At 44.4% G+C, this 20174-nt stretch overlaps 1 protein-coding gene across 19 annotated transcripts in view; it reads left to right on the forward strand.

Annotated features, from left to right (window-relative positions):
* TCF4 (transcription factor 4) overlaps positions 1-20174 on the forward strand; it is a 344984-nt gene that overhangs the window by 269123 nt on the left and 55687 nt on the right. For all 19 annotated transcript variants that reach the window (XR_013843351.1, XM_079994854.1, XM_079994843.1 and 16 more), the window contains 2 exons: positions 15087-15192; positions 17256-17389. Coding sequence is in view for 18 of the 19 variants with exons in the window: in XM_079994854.1 (XP_079850980.1) it covers positions 15087-15192; positions 17256-17389 (240 nt within the window). In the remaining variant the exon portion in view is untranslated. The remainder of the gene's footprint in view (positions 1-15086; positions 15193-17255; positions 17390-20174) is intronic.

Here is a 20174-nt window from a genome sequence, read left to right on the forward strand (position 1 = left end):
GTCTGCGTCTCAACATTTCACCTCGGAACGAGCTGTGGTTTAAAAAAACTAGCATTTCAACGGCAACTTTTGAATGTGCAGCAGTCTGCGCATATTTCTGCTTGATTGCATTGGTGTAAAATATATGGGAGCACAGTGGCTTGTAGTGTTTCTCATCCAAACAAGGGGAAACAGAATTTTCACATATATTACGCCGGGGTGGGGGGTGGGGAGAAATTGCTCTTTCCGCCAAGCAAACTTCTTTGTTTTAAAACACCAGTTCTCCAGCTGGCTTAGCCACGATGTTTGCTTGAAACAAGGACATCACTAAGGTTTTAGAATGAGCATTGCAACCATTCTCTTTGTAATGAATCCATTATGTTTTTTTTTTTTTTTAAAAAAAAGACTTCTTTTTTTAAAGTCTTTAACATTACAAATTTTGGGGGACTGGGAAGTGAGAAATAAATACCCATTATTATTATTATTATTATTATTATTATTATTATTATTATTATTATTAAAGTTGCCCATGCTTAGCGTAAGGCAATTGCAGGAGAACATGTTGCAATTAAAGAATTGGGGAGGGTGGGGAGGCATGTGAGACCAGAAAGCATCACAGCCGTTGTGATCGTTCTCACACCTGCATTCATTTTCTGCTGTGCTAAACAACCCTTTTCATTAACCCTGCGTGATCTTTAACCTCTTGTTATCCTCTAGGGTTCTGCCTTTGCCAATGAGGGTTTTTCTTTTTTTTTTCTTTTTTGGTCTTTCTGACTTACAGGTGGTTACCATAGCTATGTACACTTGTTTTCCATGGCGCACCGTGCACTTAGCAGCTCAGCGGGGCTTGCCGTTTCATACCTCTCACGGGTCTGGGGGTGGTTTGCATGTGTTTTTTCTGTTTCGTGGCTCATATGGTATCAATTACCATTTGATGGCAAAGCCAGGCCCTAGGCCTTTCGCATGTTTGTCCTGTGAGAAAGATCTGGAAGAGCCGACATCTGGCTTTGATTGTTGCAATTGCAGGTTGATAGAATAAACGCAGGGTGAGGTGGGTGGGTTTTCCTTCCGGCCCTTTCCACTCTGGGCTGGTAATGTGCTTCACTTGTGGTGCTGGTCTTTTCATCATCTTCCTCCCTCCCCCACCCCCCAAACAATCTCCCACCCCACATACCTCCCCTTCTCTCCCCCTCCCTCCTAAACTCCAAATCACCATCAGCAACATGTGGCCCAAATTAGGATTTTTTATTTTTTTTAAAAAAGCACCCTTCTGCTGGAAACCTGGAATGGATCAGTGCAGGAAATGGCGAATCTGCTCCTAACACATAGCAAAGTACAAACTGATTTTTCACTGCAAGTCAGGGAAATTTATCCCTACGACGGCAAAATAGTGTTTTCGTGGAAAAGTAGGAGGGAGAAGTGAAGAAGCTACCAAAATACATGTCTGCTTCCTTTCGGAAGGTTTGTGCAGGATCATGCTCTCTGCATAGTCGTTTGTTCGGGATAGGAGGAATCTTTCCATTTCTTTTTTAGCTGAAACAGTAAAGGTAAAAGGTAAAGGTACCCCTGCCCGTACGGGCCAGTCTTGACAGACTCTGGGGTTGTGCGCCCATCTCACTTAAGAGGCCAGGGGCCAGCGCTGTCCGGAGACACTTCCGGGTCACGTGGCCAGCGTGACATTGCTGCTCTGGCGAGCCAGAGCCGCACACGGAAACGCCGTTTACCTTCCCGCTGGTAAGCGGTCCCTATTTGTCTACTTGCACCCGGAGGTGCTTTCGAACTGCTAGGTTGGCAGGCGCTGGGACCGAGCAGCGGGAGCGCACCCCGCCGCAGGGATTCGAACCGCCGACCTTTCGATCGGCAAGTCCTAGGCGCTGAGGCTTTAACCCACAGCACCACCTGCGTCCCAGCTGAAACAGTAGGGTACCCAGAAAGAGTCTCATTACTGTTTCCCAGCAGGGGGGATGCATATGTAAGTATGCCTAGGGGAGGGCTAGCAGACGGGCACAAAGCAAGATCCTAAATGAGTAAATAGAAACTTTTGAATGGGAAGCACTTTGTTTGGCTTTCCAGCAGGTCTGCCTTGATTATGCTGCCAGCCTGACTTTTCTAGGAAATGCCACATTCCCATAAAGAGATGGACATGGCTCAGCTTGCTCCCTTGCCTGAAACTTCCCAAGGAAAATTAGGAATTTAGTCTATCTGAAAAAGGTTGGCAGCCTTCCTGTCCCCGTCTATATGCCAGTGTGCATCCCAGTTACTTCAGCAGAAGTTATCCATGTGGGCAGGATTGTAGCCTTAACTGGGAGGCTTGGGAGCCTCAATGGAGAAAGCATACCACAGCTTGCGGAAAAAATAGGGCATCAGAGTTAAAGCACAGGAAAGTCTCACAGGTCATTTTAACAACAGCACAGAGTCAATAGCCAGTTTTAAATATGAAGCTCTTGTGCCAAGGGTGCTTCTTAGCTAAAGCAATGCATGTGGCAGATAATTAAGTAGTTATTGTCAAAGAGAACACTTACAGTCGCTTATAATCTACGCGTACCAATCTAACGGCTAGGCAGCTATTCCCAGATCTGTGCTCTCGCAGCAGTTGCAGCAACAGGGGACCACTCCCCTCCACCAGTTTATGTACCTTCTCCTGATGGGCTGTGTGCGCATACCCAGAGACTACACCTTCACAGAAACTTCCTCTGCTTATCCCCTTTCATTTCCCTCCTGGATCTTGGAGATGGTGGTACAGGAAAGGGTGGGGAAGCACCTGGCCCTTCAGTTGCCTGACCTGCCTCTTCTTGCTCTTCTCTGACCCATACTGTGCTCCACCCTCCAGCTCCAAAGCTTCCCCCGCCTCTGATTCTTGCCTCCTGGCTGATACACGTCCCCACAAGCCACTGCCCCCCATCTCCTAAGTCAGATTCCAGCCCCCCTCCCCCCCGCCTCCAGTTCACACTCATCAGCGTCCTGCCAGTCCCTGACATCTTGTAATCCCATAGCCCAACCACTAGGTTCTAGTCTAGAATGCAGAGGAGAATTCTGCAAGAAATAGTAAAATAGCATGATGCATTTCCAAGGGTGGGTGCATTTCCTGCTTTGTATTACAATAAGTCTAGACTTTATCCTGGGAAATCCAAATGTGTTTGTATCTTAAGAATCTTTTGAACAGCCTTCTGCAATACATAGCTTGGAAGGTTGAAGCAGAACTTGTACATTTTCTAGCACACATAAAATAAAATTACGTTTCAACAAAGTTTGGGTGTTTTTTATTTATTTATTACAAATGGTCTGTTTTGCAGAATATTGTTCAGTTGAATGGCAAACACTTGAGTTTGCTTTGGAACTGTGTTGGGCCCATTGTAGTGGTTTAAGGCAAGCAGACCAGCATGGTCAAGAGATGGTCAGTAAAGATGAATAGAAGAAGGAAACCGGTCAAAGGAGAGGGCTAATTAGCTATGCAGATCACAACAGTTCTACCCTTTGAACACTGGGATTCCACATGCACCCTAGATATTCTCAGTAAAATATTTCAAGTATATCTTCTATAAGCATGTTGATATCTCCCTAGGATGGCCATGTGTCCTACTTTACAGAGGATAGTCCTCTACCTGAAGGGCTGTCCAGTCCCCTGCCTGGAATAAAGAGAGAGCCGTAAGAAGGGACCATGAAGTTGCCTTTCTGGACCTCAGACTGAGCAGGCAGGTGCATAGGTCACTTGATCAGAATCTTGTTCCTCACTCTGTTGAGATAATATTTCTAAATTTGAATCTATGCATATAGAGTGTCACATGGGGAGAGGTGGTCTTTATCCTTTCCCCTTGCCTTCTTGAATACTGTAGGCCAATTGCAGTCCTTCAACCCCCTCCATCTGGCACTCAGAACACTCCTCATGCTGTTCTCCCTATCCCCATGTGCCCCCTGAAATTGGCTTTGGGGGGCAGGTGAACCCCCAGAACAGCACAGCGGCAGGTGGGAGAGTGAGATTCCTCCTTCTAGTAAGCTGAAATTGTTGTGCAGAAAGACCCTTCATCTTAGCATAGCACTGACTTCTACCCTTCCTTTTTTTTTTACTCCCGAAATTGGCAGCAGTGGGGCCCATTATGCATGGTGGTGTTCTAAAATGTCACCCTGTTGAAAAAGTAACATGACGTACACAGTCTACTGTATGTCTCAGTTAAGGGACTTTTTCGTTGTAGGACTTAGCTAGGGTATATTTGATATTGTACTTTCAGATCTTTTCTGGAGTTGTTCCATGGTGGTTTTTTCTTTTCTTTTAAGTATTCTCAGGATGATTCAACAAAAAAGAAAAGAAAGAAAAGTATAGTCATTATTTCAGCTCACTGCATTCACTGTTAAATACTTTAACCCCCACCACCCAAAGTTAAAATTGTGACTAAAGCTGATCCTTATATACTTTAACCTGAGATTGTGTCCCCTTGAAGTCAGTGGACCTAATTTCTGCACAGACATAGAATTGGAAGGGACCCTGAGGATCATCCAGACCAGCCCTCTGCAAGGCAGGAGGCAGCTGTCCCATAGTATTGACAAGGCAGAGCTCATCTCAAGGCATCAAGACCTGAGTTCTTATGGCCCAATGACCACTGTAGGCCTGCAGCATATCTCTATCTAAGGTTTCTTACTTTTGTCAAGTTTATCTGATGTGAGGGTAGAATAACGAATTTGCAAAACCACATTTCTTGCAAATCTGTGTTCTGCGGTTTAATTCAATATCTCATTGTCCCTCATGAGCCTAGTAAATTCCCTAGCAAACTAGCTTTGATTTCACAAATACCTATGTAAGTGATAATGGCAACAAAGAAGATATAAAATACACTTCCTGGGTGTGTTTTGAGAGGCACCCATAATATATGTGCATATTAGTACTAAAAATTATATACAGTCATACCTCTTGTTACGTTTGCTTCAGATTAAATCTTTTCAGGTTGCGTCCCACGGCAACCAGGAAGTACTGGAAAGGGTTACTTCCGGGTTTCACTGCTCACACATGTGCAGACGCTCAAAATGATGTCACGCACATGCACAGAAGAGGCGAATTGCGACCCGCGCAGACGCGGGTTGCGTTCTGCTCATGTTGCGAATGGGGCTCTGGAACGGATCCCGTTCTCAGCCAGAGGTACCACTGTACTGTATGTGTTCCGAGTTTGTGCAGTTTTCAGGTTGCAGTTTGGACATTCATGGTGTTTTCCTTTGAGAGAATTTCAAAACGTGCTGTTAATTTTGCAATTACTGTGACCTGACAAATATGTTTCCACTAACCAGTAATCAAGAATTCATTAATTGTGCTGTATGATTGCTCATATTAATGAATATTTTGAGTTCATATCTGAATTGGGATTTGCATTTTGCTCATCTGAAAAATTTCAAAAGCATATTCTTGTTTAACTACTATTTACACAGCTATTTCTTTGAGGCATAATTTCAAATGAGCACTAGCATATGGAAGTAGGCAGGCAAGAAAATAACTTTAAGAACAGAGGCTGGAGCTGGAATGTACCAAAAGTGTAAATATGTGAAATCTTTTGTTTAGGAATCCTCAATCTATTTGAAAACGCAGGGTAATGAAAGGGAATGCAGATGTAATTTTGTGCGAAGAATTGTTCTGAACAATATTTACTAACCAAAGGGAATGAAGAGTAGAGCAAAATTCACATTGGGTGTGTTCAGGCATTAATATTAAACTATGGTTTAGCATTATGAGAATGGCCCAAGCCTCTTCTGTGCTCTTGCTTCATCCTCCTCTAGCACAGCCAATCGGACAAAAAGAGATACTTTGATTTCAGATTAACCGCAGTTTAGCATGTTAGCCAAACCCTACTGTTTAGCACATGGGTCGGCAAACTAAGGCCTGGGGGCTGGATCCAGCCCAATTGCCTTCTGGATCCGGCCCGCAGACGGTCCGGGGATCGCCACGTGGATTGGCGTGGGGATTCTGATCTTTCGGGCTGCACCATTCCCCCCACACACACACACACCGCGGTGGCGCCTCCTCCCTCCCTCCCTCCCTCCCTCCCTCCCTCCCTCCCTCCTGGCTTCTCCCTGCCCTGCCTAGAGGAGGAAGGGGGCTGGGCTTTGTTGAGCCACGGTTGGCTGAGCGCCATTTTAAGCAGCCCCTCTCCGGAGCCAGCCCTTTCGCTCTGCTCATTGTCCCGCCGCTGCCGCCAGCCCCTGCCACTCAAGGCACAGGAGCTGTGGTTGGCTGAGCGCCATTTAAAGCAGAGCCCCCCCTCTCCAGAGCCAGCCCTTTTGTGCTGTTTATCGTCCCTCCACCACCAGCCCCTCCCACCCGTAAGGCACAGGTAAGCAGCCACCGAGACTCGTCTGGTGCTGTGGAGAAGGGAGGGGAGAGTCGGGGTTTTTTTTGTTTCTGTTTTTTCAAAATATAGTCCAGCTCCCCACAAGGTCTGAGGAACAATGGACCGGCCCCCTGCGGAAAAAGTTTGCTGACCCCTGGTTTAGCAGGTTAACCAAAGATCACAGTGATTAAACTTAACTATGGTGGGGGGGGGGTCTTATGGAGCAACAATGTAAACTTATGTTTTGAAGTTAGCTTGTTTCCACTAACCATACATTACAGTTTATCTGGATTTGGATTACATAAAAATCTGAGGTTATTTATTTATTTTTTAAAGGGAAATGAAAGCTTGTGAAATACACAATTACAATGTAGGAGAAAGAGGGAGGATTGTTGGAGCCTGGGGAGAGGTTAGGTTTGTCCTCGTAATGCTAAACTATGGCTTACTTTAGTATTACGCCCAAACCACCCCACTTCAAATAAGTGCAAGGAAATCCTGGTGAATCAACATTATATATTTGAAGGAGAAACTGCAAATTAAAACTGGGATGAGAGAGGCAGTGATAACTTTGTCATAATCAAGCTGTCCCTAAAAGATGCCTCTCATTCAGACTTTCTAACACCATCATCTGCTTGAGCTTTAAATTTGCTCCATGTTCTGGCCTAGGCCCAATTTCAGACAATAGTCCCTTGGTCCATACATCACCATAGTGGGGGAATTGGCAGAAATCCAGACTGCCCAGGTCAGATCTGCACATCTGCTCAAATTTGCATTTCAATCCCGTTTTCCTCTTCATATGACTTTTAGATGCAAGCTAAATTGGATAGGTTTCATTAACAGAGGCCTTCCATGAAGACGGAACCCACAAAAATTGGAGCAAAGCAGCATTCGGTATCTGTGTGGGGATTATTCTGGAGTGTATGCTATACTACGCTACGGTTTACACAAGTCTGAAGACGAGGACTATATAACACTGCTCTCCTCCCCCCCCCCCCCACTGATCATTCAGTGGAGTCGGGGATATCTCAGGGCTGAAAGAAAACACGAGGAGCGAGCACATCGTTACAACAATCATCCTTTGTCCCATAAGCCATGGTTTAGTGGACTGTGATCATTATGTCTCAGCTCGGCCACGCTCTCTGTGGTAGACAGAGGCTCCATTGGAAAGAGAACCAGCAGCGTCTGCATACTCTTGTAACTATCCCCAAAATAGTTCAAATCAAATAAGTTATCTTTCAGGGCTTTGGGCTTTTTGCCCATTGGAAGCAATTGGTTGCCAGTTAGCCTCTGGGCCTGATTCAAGGTGTTTAAAGCCCTAAATGATCTAGGTCCTAAATATCTGAAATACTGAAAGGACCCCCTTTGTTTATTAAGAGGGGGCGGGCGGGGGGGGGAGTGGTCCTTTGTAGTTCCAGCCTCCACATGGGGAAGCAGCCTGGAGGAGGGCATTCTCTGTGGCAGCCCCTAAGCTGTGCAACTTCACTATATAGTTCGCATCAAATGCTGAAAATGTACCTCTTTACCCTGGCCTGGGACACCTGAGATGCATATTTTTTGTAACCCGGTCTATTCGTGTCATTGCAATTTGTTTTAAACTGTTTTAAATGTATTTTAAATTGTTGCGATGGGTCCTGGGACTTAGGGTGAGTAATACAACATTTTTTAAAAAATGTATTTAAAAAAAAAATTTAAAAGTTTGAATATGGCTTAAGGCAGGGATGGGCAACTTGCAGTGCTAGAAAACATGAGATTAATTCCAAAAGCCCTGGGCATGTGATCAGGTCAGACCTGTGGTAAAAGTAATCTATCCCCTTCCCTGCCAGCCCTCGGGGGGGGGGGGGGTGTGCCAGGAGTGAGGAAAGATAAGGCAGCGAAATAGGAACAAAAGGGTTGGCCTCATCTACTTTGGACTCTCTGCACCCAGTGCTGATTTTAGCCCCAGCACCAGTCAGCATGCAGCCCCATTACATCATAACCCCAAGGGAATGTTGACCTCAAAAGAAAAGGAGAAGGAAAAAGACTGTCTGCCCTTGGCTCAAAGAGTGCTTTTCATGCAACACAAGTAAACCAGCAGCATGCTGATCTGCATTGCGACTTAATCTGGTGGCGACCTGTGTGAGTCTTGTGAGCAGCTTAATTAACTTGTTCACACAACCAATCCTACATGTCATTTCCCAACTTTGCAAACAGTTGTAATGCTGTACACCTGTGTTCCCAGTTAGCTAAGCACTGTAGATCCCATTTTTCAAAAGCCAAGCCCTGGACCCTCTACTTTTGAAAATGTTGATGTCTTTGTGGTAGTTTTTGTTATGTGAATGGTTCCCCCATGCCCTCCCAATGTGTCCCAGCGCAAAACCAGGCTGCGAGTTGCATGACCCATGCAAGAGCACGGCACCCAAAACCACATATTTTTTGGCACTGTGACCTCGCACAAGACACACGTCCAGCTGTGATTTCATGGGCTTTGGGGCTCTGTGCTCTCACAGAAAAACACAGCCCCCCCAAATGGGATGTTCCAGATAGTTGACGGTTATATGCCACACACACCCTGGGTGGGTTATGGAGACTCCCTGGGGTCTGCGGACCACCAGTTGGGAACTACTGCTGTATACAATATACAGTCACACCTCGGGTTACAGACACTTCAAGTTGTGCACCGCACCAAACCCGGAAGTACCGGAACTGGTTACTTCCGGGTTTCGCTGCTTGCGCAGAAGTGCCGAATCGCGACCCGTGCACGCGCACATGCCGCACTGCGGATTGTGAACACTGCAGGTTTCGAACGTGCTTCCTGCACGGATCATGTTCACCACCCGAGCGTCCACTGTACTGGTTCACATGCAACGCTGGTTCACATGTAAGCTATGGCTGAACAAGAGGAGATTGCAGCCGCTATGCTCCTCCCCTGGCCCTGCTGCTTCTGTGAGCTAAGCCATGGTTTGACTTAGCTTGTTGCTCCAACATGGGCTTATGGTTCGTCTGGTACAAGACAAACCAGATGCCTCAGACAACATGCTGAGTCAATCCATGGATTAGCTCACAGCAGCAGCAGGTCCAAGGGAGCAGCAATGAGGCATCAATTTCCTCTTTGGGAACCCTCATGCTGATGTGTTCTCACTGAACCATGTTTTGGCTTAGTATTACATGTGAACCAGCTCAATATCAGCAGTTCTAAAATGATCAAACCATGAAGCAAAAACATGAATGGCAGGAGAAAGCATAAAATTGGTTTTCTGGCATCACAGTCCAGGACAGAATGAAGTACATCAGTGGGTTTAAGCATGCTTAATCTGTGTTGGTTTTGTAGCCTTTGTTCTCTAGGGATGGGGAAGCTGCATCTAGATCAGGGTTTCCCAAACTTAGGTCTCCAGCTGTTTTTGGACTACAGTTCCCATCATCCCTAGCTAGCAAGACTAGTGGTCAGGGATGATGGAAATTTTAGTCAAAAAACAGCTGGAGACCCAAGTTTGGGAAACCCTGGTCTTAGAGCATGAGAAGGTGGACATTACTAAGACCCTAAGTGATCTTTTCCCTCTGCCTTGTCGCTGGATATTGCAGTTGCTGGGGTGTTTTAAGTTCAGTTTCAATTTTGAGCATTTTATTAGGCTTTGTTGTTTTGTACACCACTGTGTGCACCATGCTGGAAAGGTGGCAGGAGTGTGCATCCTCCGCATCGTAAACAGTTGTCAGGTACATGCCTCCAGTCTGAGCTGGAGCAAACCCACGGCAGCTGCAGCCATTAGAAGCAATGGGCTGATGTTGCAGCACTCATGTGCCAAGTACTCCCAAGCCATTGAAATTGGACTGCTATCTGCAAAAGTGTGTCCTGGGTGGTTGCAGTGGTGCAAGTTGGGACCCATTCTTCTGCTCACTAAGGACTCATCCATTTTACACTTCCTGGATATGGAGGAAACTACAGTTTCTTGCTTATTCAGATGCTGCCTTGCCTGCCTGTTCCTGGAAAGGTAGAATAGGGATGGGGCTTGAGAAGGCACAAAAAGGAAGGAAGGAAGACCATAAACGGAAGCCGGAAGTGGACAAGGACACACTACAAAGAATATAGAGGGAGTAACCTGTTGAAACATTATAGGTTAGCTTGTGATTTGGAGAGAAACTGGAAGTGACACTGAACAGGTAGCCTTGCCACCATGGATGCTGAGAGGTCTGTTCCAATGCTTGGGCCAATTCAGGCCTTGGGATTGTAGAAATGATTGAGGAGGGTGTAGAAGTCATCTTTCATGTCCCCCACCCTCCGCCGTCTCAGATTACTGGATCGTATCAGCTGCTGGGCTAGAACAATGCACAGTGCAATGATGTAACCTCATGCATTTTGTTTACCATGACATTGCAAGGCGGTGGGAGCAAACAGCCACGAAGCAGTGGCAGCTCTGTCTCTCTCACAGTACTAGCTTAACCCATCAGGCTACAATCCTAGGGGCATTACAGGTGAACAAACCCCAATGAATTCACTGGGACTTGCTTCCAGGAAAATAAGCATAGGATCTGGGAATGCACAAGATACAAAGCTAAGGAGTATGGGAACAGATATGACAGTTAAGAGGCTTATGCAGTTTTTTAAAATGCAAGAAATGCTATTTCTCCCTATACTTAAACATGTACTGTAGTTTGCCAACCCAAATGATCATGCTGCTTTTCAGCTGGTTGTGGGTGGGTCTTTTTGGCCGGGGGGGGGCGGATTTCTAATTCTTCAACAAAGATTTAAAACAAACTAGGTATTTATAACCAGCAAAATGTAAATTTACTGTAGCATTATCTCTAAAGAATATGGTTCAAACTTTACCTAATGTATCACTCCCAAGAAATCTGATTCATTGGCGTTGCTGTCCCTTATGTTTTTCTTGAACAAATAGAAGCAAGCTTTCCTAGTACATATAGTTTCACCAGACCAATGTTTATGCTTTTGGGTTATTTGTGCTTTTGTAACTATTTGGAAGTTTGAGAAACATTGAAATAAAATAGTGTTGGGTTTGGGGGCATTGATCTATTGAGGCATTTTGAATTGAGCGCCCCTTTAATACTGAGAATTCTGTTATGGGTAGGTAGACAGTTAAAAACTTATAGGAACTTTTGCTGTGTCTTGGGTTGCTTAAGCCAGCTTGTTTAAACTAACCAGAGTTTGTGATAAACCACGATCATTCATCCAGAAAACCAAGGTTCATGGAAAATGAAAGTAACAGCTGTTGAATGCACACAAATCTGAGGATCATGGAACCTTCGTCCTGCTAAGGCATGTTTCACTAAACCAGGCATAGGCAAACTCGGCCCTCCAGCTGTTTTGGGACTACAACTCCCATCATCCCTAGCTAACAGGACCAGTGGTCAGGGATGATGGGAGTTGTAGTCCCAAAACATCTGGAGGGCCGAGTTTGCCTATGCCTGCACTAAACCATGGTTTAGCATGCTAGACCATGACTAATGCTTAATTGTTCTACTGCTTCATATTCCCCATCACATAATAAAGCAAGTACACCAACGAGAGAGCGAGCAACCATCCCCTCCAGAAAAACAGATGGGAGAGTATCCTTTCCAAATGAGCCACTTCCATATCCTTGATTGACGTAATTTCAAAATCTAGAGAATCTGGTTGACCTAGCTCAGCATTGTGGTTCCCTAGGCCCATCTGTAGATTAGCTGGATGCATATCTATGCAAAAGTGCAACTCTATTCAGGTGTTTTAATCCATCACTCGATGAGGGAGAGAGTAGGAGAGTATGCTAGCCCTTCCTGTCCCCAGATAACTTCTGAAACAAGCAATCTTTCTGTTCATGCGAGCTTCCTAATACAGATTAGGACAAGCCTTCTCCCAAGGGAAGCCCATGCTGCTGCAAATAGGCCACTGCATTTATTTGCCTCAAAACATCTGGAGGGTGATGGGAACTGTGGAGCTAGCACAGCCATTCCCACTCTCCTTTACACAATCCTAATTTTACAAGGAGTAGAACATGCAACCAGGGCTAAGGTGCCACTAGGTGTAATAGGGTTTACTGCCAGGTAAGTGTGTGCAGGATTGCAAATGCCATCCTACTGGAGGAAAGCAAAAAAATAAAACTTATATTTGCAGCAAGCCTTGGCTGTCCAGCTAATCCCAAATAAAAATGTTTGGTGTGATTTTAAACTGCATCTAGGGGATCTGGGTTCGGTTCAGGGAATTTCGTTGGCACTAGGGCTGTCCTCCACTCACCATATGCTATTGCATCCATAAATAGTAATTATAATAGTAGCGTTTCTAGTTCTAAAAAAAAGCTGAATTGGCCTCTGGGCTCATGTACATAATAAAATTGCTTAATAAATAATTAACAAAACATAATGGATAAAACATTAAAAATGACATCACCAACTTCTGTCAGCCGACACCAACTACCCCTGGTCTTGATGTGATTACTCTTTCTGAAGGAAAGAGTTATTTCGTATAATATATCATATATATTTTTACTTTTTAAAAAAGAAATTTTATAAGGCATTTTTCTACGACAACAGCACACAAGGTAATGCCAGTTCCTTGTGCCATATGATATCCTATGAAAATTACAGTGCATGCTGGGAAAATCTCCCTGTAAGAGAGTTTACACTGAGGTGCAGCTCTTTATTTACTAGATTTCGGCAAAATAACGATTCATTAATCTTCACTGTTATTGTCAGGATTTGACTTCTAGCTTCAGGCATTCATTCTTGGAGGGAAATTGCCATGTTTTGTAACATACCTCCCCCCTCCCCTTCTCTACCATTTCTGATTGCTGTTGCATTGTATTGGTGAAATTTCGTTCCTTTTGCCATGGCGTGTGAATGTTAGAGTAGGCTCCCTGCCAGTTTTGTGATCTGCTGCCTGCTTCAAAATGGAGGCAGGAAGGTATCCATTTTCATCGAGATGATGGGGATGTTTTGGTCTTCCTGACCATCTGGAGTAGAGAGGTCTTTAAAAAGTAGGAACATATATATATTAAATATACAGATATCTGCATATATTAAAGTTGAATAAAATGCAAAAATAAAAATGCTGTCCATTAAACTGCATTTTTTTAAAAAATAATGGCAACAAAATCTGGGCATTTAATAAAAAATTTTAAAATGATATCTGCTTAAATCAAATCAAAGCAAGAAAATGAATAAGATTGTTTTTATTCCTTGTGAAGAGATGGCTAGAAAAACCTTTGTTGTATTAGTAAGCAAATGTTAAGTAAATTAGGTTTTTGGCATACTTGCTAAGTTTATTGCGCAGCCAAATGCTCTAAGTACTAAAAAGCAGGGTTTTTCCCCTAAAGTGCACGCATGCTGTCTTGGTGGTCTTGTGCCTATCCCAATTTTTAATGGTTCTTTTAAGTTTCTCAGCAAAGACCAAAGATCATAGGAGTTTAGCATCCCAGGATATGCTTGGTACTGCTTTCTCAATTTCATTTTTCAGTCATGGGAACAAAGGGCTGATTTCCTAACTTCTCCCATTGTTCCTCTTCTAATGTATGAAATCTGCATATTTCCACACAATATAGCACTTTCAATGGTTTTGTAAAATTATGTTAAACTCCATGATATCACAGTTCCACCGTGCATATGTTGGGCAGGGAGCTTGCAGCCAGGCAGACGTGGCAGATATCACTCATTTCAGCAGTGGGTTTCTTTTCTATGTTTACCCCACTTCAGAGACTCAAACCCCTTTAGTGATGCCACAGAGTGTACCCCACACTCTGGAGTACAGTCTGCCTACACATCTGCATATGCTGAAACACGCACACACACACACCAGATTTCTGTTTCTATTTTGTGGCTCCCGCAACTCCCTCTCATATTTTTCCTCTGAGTTTTGTAAGAAAGTCAGGAAGCTGCCCTTAACAAATGCCCTATGCGGGTCAGCCATGCCAGTCAGGGGTTGCATTCTCTCTCAGATGATAAATATGTGATTTGGTTGAAGCGCAAGTGCTAAGAGCTCCACTCATGAGATGGAGCTTCTTCCTCCCATAAAATCATGGAATTGTAGAGTTGGAAGGAACCTCAAGGAACATCTAGTCCAGGCATCCAGATGTTTTGGCCTACAACTCCCATGATCCCTAGCTAACAGGACCAGTGGTCAGGGGATGATGGGAATTGTAGTCCAAAACATCTGGAGGGCTGCAGGTTGGGGGTGCCTGATCTAGTTCAACCCCCTGCAATGCAGGAATTTGCAGTTGTGCAGTACAGGGATCGAACCTGCGACCTTAGCACTATCAGCACCACTCTCTAACCAACTGAGTTCCCGTCTGCATAATTCATGCTTAGCGGGATAGGATGGGGCAGAGCATAGAGATCTCCAGGGATGAGGAAGCAATCAAGAGAGATTTGAGGGCACACCTAGAACAGGTTGAAGTCCTTTAGTGTAATGCAAGGCATCTTCATATCCAACCCATGCCTGGGTTGTACTGTTCTGACTGCTCACACGATTGAATGATCCCCTGACTATATGAAATCTCCATAGAGCAAACCAGATACCGGGGAGAAGGGTAACCTAACCTAACCTTTTCTCCAGCATGTTAATTTTTCAGCAATGTGAGATCCCACCTGTACAGCCCAAACTCTAGTTTGCCACCTTAGTGTGAACCAGGCCTAAAACATTCTCTATTACAAATAAATAGCTATGGTGTTTTTTTCCTATTTCAGTTTTAAAGAAAGCACGGAGTCTAACGTTATGAAGTGGATTGTGCTGAATAAAGAATAGGGATAAAAATCCCATTTTTAACCCCCTTGTTTCAAGTGCAGTCATTCTTGGTGGAATACTAAAGGCAATTCTTTTCTCCTCTTTTTCCACCGTAGGTTTATGCCCCTTCTGCAAGCACTGCCGACTACAATCGGGATTCACCAGGCTATCCATCCTCAAAACCAGCAGCCAGCACTTTTCCTAGTTCCTTCTTCATGCAAGGTAAGGTGATGCTGTTGATGGGATTTTGCTGTGCATGCATTTTGAGAACCAGTAGGAAATGGGTCAAAAACAGCAGTCAGCTTACTAGGTGGGGTTCCCTTTCAAACTCATATGAGCAGTGTTGGTTGCCAATTCGTTTCCAAGCCCAGTTCAAGGTGATCACATTACTGTTTAAAATCCTAAACGACTTAGCCCTGAAATATTGTTGAAAGTCCTGGTTCTCCTTTTGAATACTGCAGGTCACTCATGCCTTTGATATTCCTCAGTTTTGAGGTTTAAATGTCATGTACCCTAAGGCAAACTTGAACAGTTAGGCTTATGTCCTAAAATTAAAGCATTAAACTTCATGCACATTTTAGAAATTAATAAAGCTGAATAGCTTGCCTATTTGCTCCCTTTGTTATGTTTCTACAAAGTTATTCAGCCTCCCCTGTTGCTTTGAGAGATGACAGGACAACATGCTAGGCATGTATACATTTTCATTCATTTCAGCCCTACCTTTTTATTCACACTGGCATGTAATAACCTAAACAACCATATAAACAATGCAAAATATTATTGTTGTTTAGTTTGTCACTTGCCATAACCAAAGTAAAATGCAAGAACGAAATATACGTAGTGAACATATCCATTAAAACAATACTGCACACTAAAAGTGTTTATCCACAATAATCAGTTATAAAGCAAGAAAATCCTTACTCGCCCAGCAGTGGGATTAACATCTATAATAACTGCAAAACCAGAATGGTATTATTGCCCAAATGCGCAAATAAAAGAATGCACACGCATTAGAAACGTAAGCGTTAAGAGACAGCAGTTTCCAAAGATGGATGGAGCAATCCAAACTCAGCCTCAGTGACAATTGGAACTAGCACCTGCCAATCAGGGCAGAAGGTGGAGGTGGATTTTTAATATGCCAGCTCCAGCAGATCCATCGCTAGCCCTGCTTCTCTCCGCACGCCCCCCCCCCCGGTGATACTTCCTCTTTCAGAGCCCTACACTGACCACCAGTGGCAGGATTCCAACTTCATGACAGCTCCCACCTTCAGTGGGCACAGCAGAGGCACCTGCAGTAGCACTTCTGCTGGCAGAGCCTGGCAGTGGGCCACCTCTTCTAAATCCTAATCTCTAGCACGGATTAGGATTTAGGATTGTTCCCTACAGCTGCATAAAAGCAGTTAGAATTGCCCATCAAATGCCTGTCTGGATACATTTTTTCCACGGGCCCATCTACAAGCAGAAAGAGCCTGTAATATTTTCCCAGAGAGGGCGTTCCAAAGGTGTGATGCCTCCACAGAAAAGGCCCCGCCTCCAGGGCTCTTCTGTTATACTTCCATCCAAAGATTGGTAAAGGTGGTCAAAATATGTCCTCTGCTCATTCGTATGTTAACTTTTGTCTGGCTTTTTTTATAAATTAAAAAAATGAAACATGTACAATATTCACTTTATTGAATAAATGTCATGGAAACGCTCCAGTTCACCATGTGAATAGTGCCTGAATATGGAGGAATTCCATTTTTTACATGTTTTTATATTGTTTAGATATGTAATTTTAGATGCTTTAATTATAGTGTGGATGGTATTTATGATGTTGTGTGACTCCTTTGGGAGGAAGGGTCACATAGAAATTTTAATAACACCCTATTTTAAGCTCCTCTTTTACCCTAGCAAAAATGTGTAACAATATAGGTCGTAGGTATTTAGGATTTAGATAAAGATAGCACAACAAACTATAGGAAAGTCTTTGCACATAAGACCTGTGACTAATTGGTGGTGATTCAAGAGATGTCATTTACTTTTCTCTGGAGCAAACTTTTTTTTTTAATCATGAGCACATACTTATATAAAATTAGTGTAGCCCTTGGGAAGCAAAAGGGTGATACATAGCTCTTCCCATTTGCGATTGCTATCTTTTAACGTAAACTGCTACCCAACGCAGCAGAGCATTAGGTGTGCACCAGACCTTATTAGAATGCTAATTTTAACATTTACTGGAAACACAACACCAGAATGTTAGGTAACCAAGCCTTCAGAGAAGCCTATTTTTCTTTTCTGTCTTACAGACGGTCATCACAGCAGTGATCCGTGGAGCTCCTCCAGTGGGATGAATCAGCCTGGTTATGGCGGAATGCTGGGCAATTCTTCTCATATTCCACAGTCCAGTAGCTATTGCAGTCTTCATCCTCATGACCGCTTGGTAAGCCTATGAGTGGATTTCAACATCACGCTATAACGTATGTTCCATCTGCGCAAACATTTCATTTTGTCAGATGGAATGCTCCACACTCTCCTCCCCCCACATGCTGATTTGTTTGTTTGGGGGGGGGCGTTGATCTCCCAACTCCCTTCCGCTTGCCAATATTGAGGGCCATTTCAGAGAGGAACAGAGGAAAGCCCTGTTGCACGAGCATCATTCTTTGTGCATGTGTGAGAGTGCTGTTCTGAAAATGGCATCTTCTACTACTTTTTTTTTAAAAAAAACCCAACAACATTCATTTGAAAATTAGAAAGGAAAGAAAATGTTGGTAACATTTTCATGGAAGACATGCAGGGCTTTTGTTGTGCTCATGCTATTTCTGAGGTGGGCGAGGGGGTTTGAGAATGTCTTTTTTCCCTGTTCTACAAACTATCATGCAAGTGGTCATCATTCTGTAGCCTTTCAAGTTGTCTACACTTCCTGAAAACTCCATGATGCCCTGAAATGTGTTTCCCTGTAAGTGCAGAAAGGAGAAGAACTTTATTTTTAACACAATTAAGCCTTTTTTCTTTTCTTTTTACTTATAAAGTAGCGTGGTTTTTTAAATTTTTTTTTGGTAAAGGTAAAAGGAAGGGCTTCCCTAAAAAATTAAATCAATAAGTGCACTAATCTTAGGCCCTCAGTAGTCAGTCTTGTCAGCTTCCCATGCTTCAGTTAAAGCCCGGGAGAAGACAGCAAGAGGTAACTCCTCCCACAGGGCTTTTTCAGATCAGGAAGTGTGGGCAGCTAGGGAGGCTGCAAAACACTGGAGAAAGGTATAACAGAAAGAAAAAACACAAACCCCAGCCTCAGCCACCCTACAACGATAAGGTAAGCTCAAATCACACTCACAGGAGTTCTGAAGAATTTCTGAAGCACCCTGCAAATGAAACAGCCTCTTTCATTGTAGGAAGAAAACTTTTCATTAGCTGGGCGGGGGGGAGTTTCAGTTCAGCGCTGGTACAATTGTGCGACACAAATATAGAAGATACCTTTTTAAAGAATTGGCACACGTACCCAGTAGGAGAGAGCATGTTAGGGCGGTGATGCTCACCTGGGAGGGAGAGGGGCAAGGCGGTGAGGAGGTTGGCGGTGAGGGGGTTGGCGCATTGCAAAAGTGCCAGCAGGAGTGCCAGATTGGTTCTGCTGGTGCATTTGCACTGCGCCAGCTTCCCTGCCGTCTACCCCTCCCCATCTTCTTCCTGGTAAGCAACAGAGACTCAGCTGTTGTGAGGTCAGGTGAACATGACGCCACCACGCCATGTACTACTGCACATCCCCATGCAATGGAAAGGCCTGTCCTGTGCATTCCTTTGCTAATTTTATTTTTATTTCCAGTGGGGATTTTTAAAAAGAAATAAGAAGTTTGGTGCCCCGGTAGCTCCTGAAAGGGAAAGGGGGCTATTAGTAGGGTTTGTAGATAAAAAAGTAATAAATAGCATGGGGGGAGGCTGTTTATAAATAGAACAAATAAACTTTCATTCTCTGTGCTATCATAGCCATCTAACTTCCTTCAAGGCAAAAGAGCTTATAATTGCATACTGAGAAGGAGTGTTGTTGGAAACTGGTGCCAGTTTGAGCTGGTGTGTGTGTTTTTGCACACTACTTTTAACAGTAAAGATCATTCATTCATTCATCTGGAGCATTTGTGCCCCACTCTTCAGTCAACAGGCTCCCAGAGTGGCTTACATGCAGTCAATTAAAACAAATCAGTCCCTGCCTGCAGGCTTACAATCTAAAACAACAACACACAAGGGAGAAGGGACAGGGAGGGAAGACGAAAAAATCAAACTCAGGCACCTGTACTTAAACAGTTCTTCTTATAATGAACAGCTGGCACAATTCAGGGGTAGGAAGTACCTGATACAGCTGGTCTTTTGGCAGAGCTGATGGAATGAGCCCTGCTTCCCATCTCCCCCACTGAGGCAGCCTGATGGTATGGCTGTTCCCAGGTGACAAGTGAGAGAGAAGAGGCCTGATGGAGCTGGTCTGTCACAGCAGAGCAGATCCATGAGTGGGAGAAGGAGCCAGGGGGCAGAATCTTCCTGGAAAATCCATGCAGATCTTCCAATTTCCAGCATAACAACTTAATAAATCTGTTAAGCCAGGTACAGTCATACCTCGGGTTGAAGTAGATTCGGGTTGAGCATTTTCGGGATGCGCTCCGCGGCGACCTGGAAGTAATGGAGCACATTACTTCTGGGTTTTGCCGCATGCGCAGATGCTCAAAATGACGTCACACGCGGAAGCGGTGAATCGTGGTCCACGCAGACGCGGGTTGCGTTCGCTTCAGGATGCAAACGGGGCTCCGGAATGGATCCCATTCGCATCCAGAGGTACCACTGTATCAACGTTTTGAGAACCCAGGACTCGCTTTTAACCTGTAAACATGCATTGGGGGACCCATTTCTAAATCCTTTACATTTGCATGGTGGTAGTGTGCCTGTTGCAACTCACCTTGGATCAGGCCACGACCCACCAGTTGAAGACCAGTGTGTTAAGCTACGCAAGAGAAGAAAGAAGAAAAACACTCTATAGGAATCAACCTACGTTTTGCACACAACTTCTTTTTGACATTCCTCAACTGTGGTCGGCAGAAACAGGTTGCTGGGTGGGGCGAAGCCATTGCACTAGGTCCTTGGAAGCTGCGTCTCTGTTCCTTACTGAGAGGGGAGGTGGCAGGGAGGTAGGCATGGTGCAGGTGCACTAGCAGGAGACGCAAAGTGGCTCAGCTGGTGCATTAACA

This window comes from Podarcis cretensis (genome assembly GCF_951804945.1).
Source record: "Podarcis cretensis genome assembly, chromosome: 11".
Classification (NCBI taxonomy): Eukaryota; Metazoa; Chordata; class Lepidosauria; order Squamata; family Lacertidae; genus Podarcis; species Podarcis cretensis.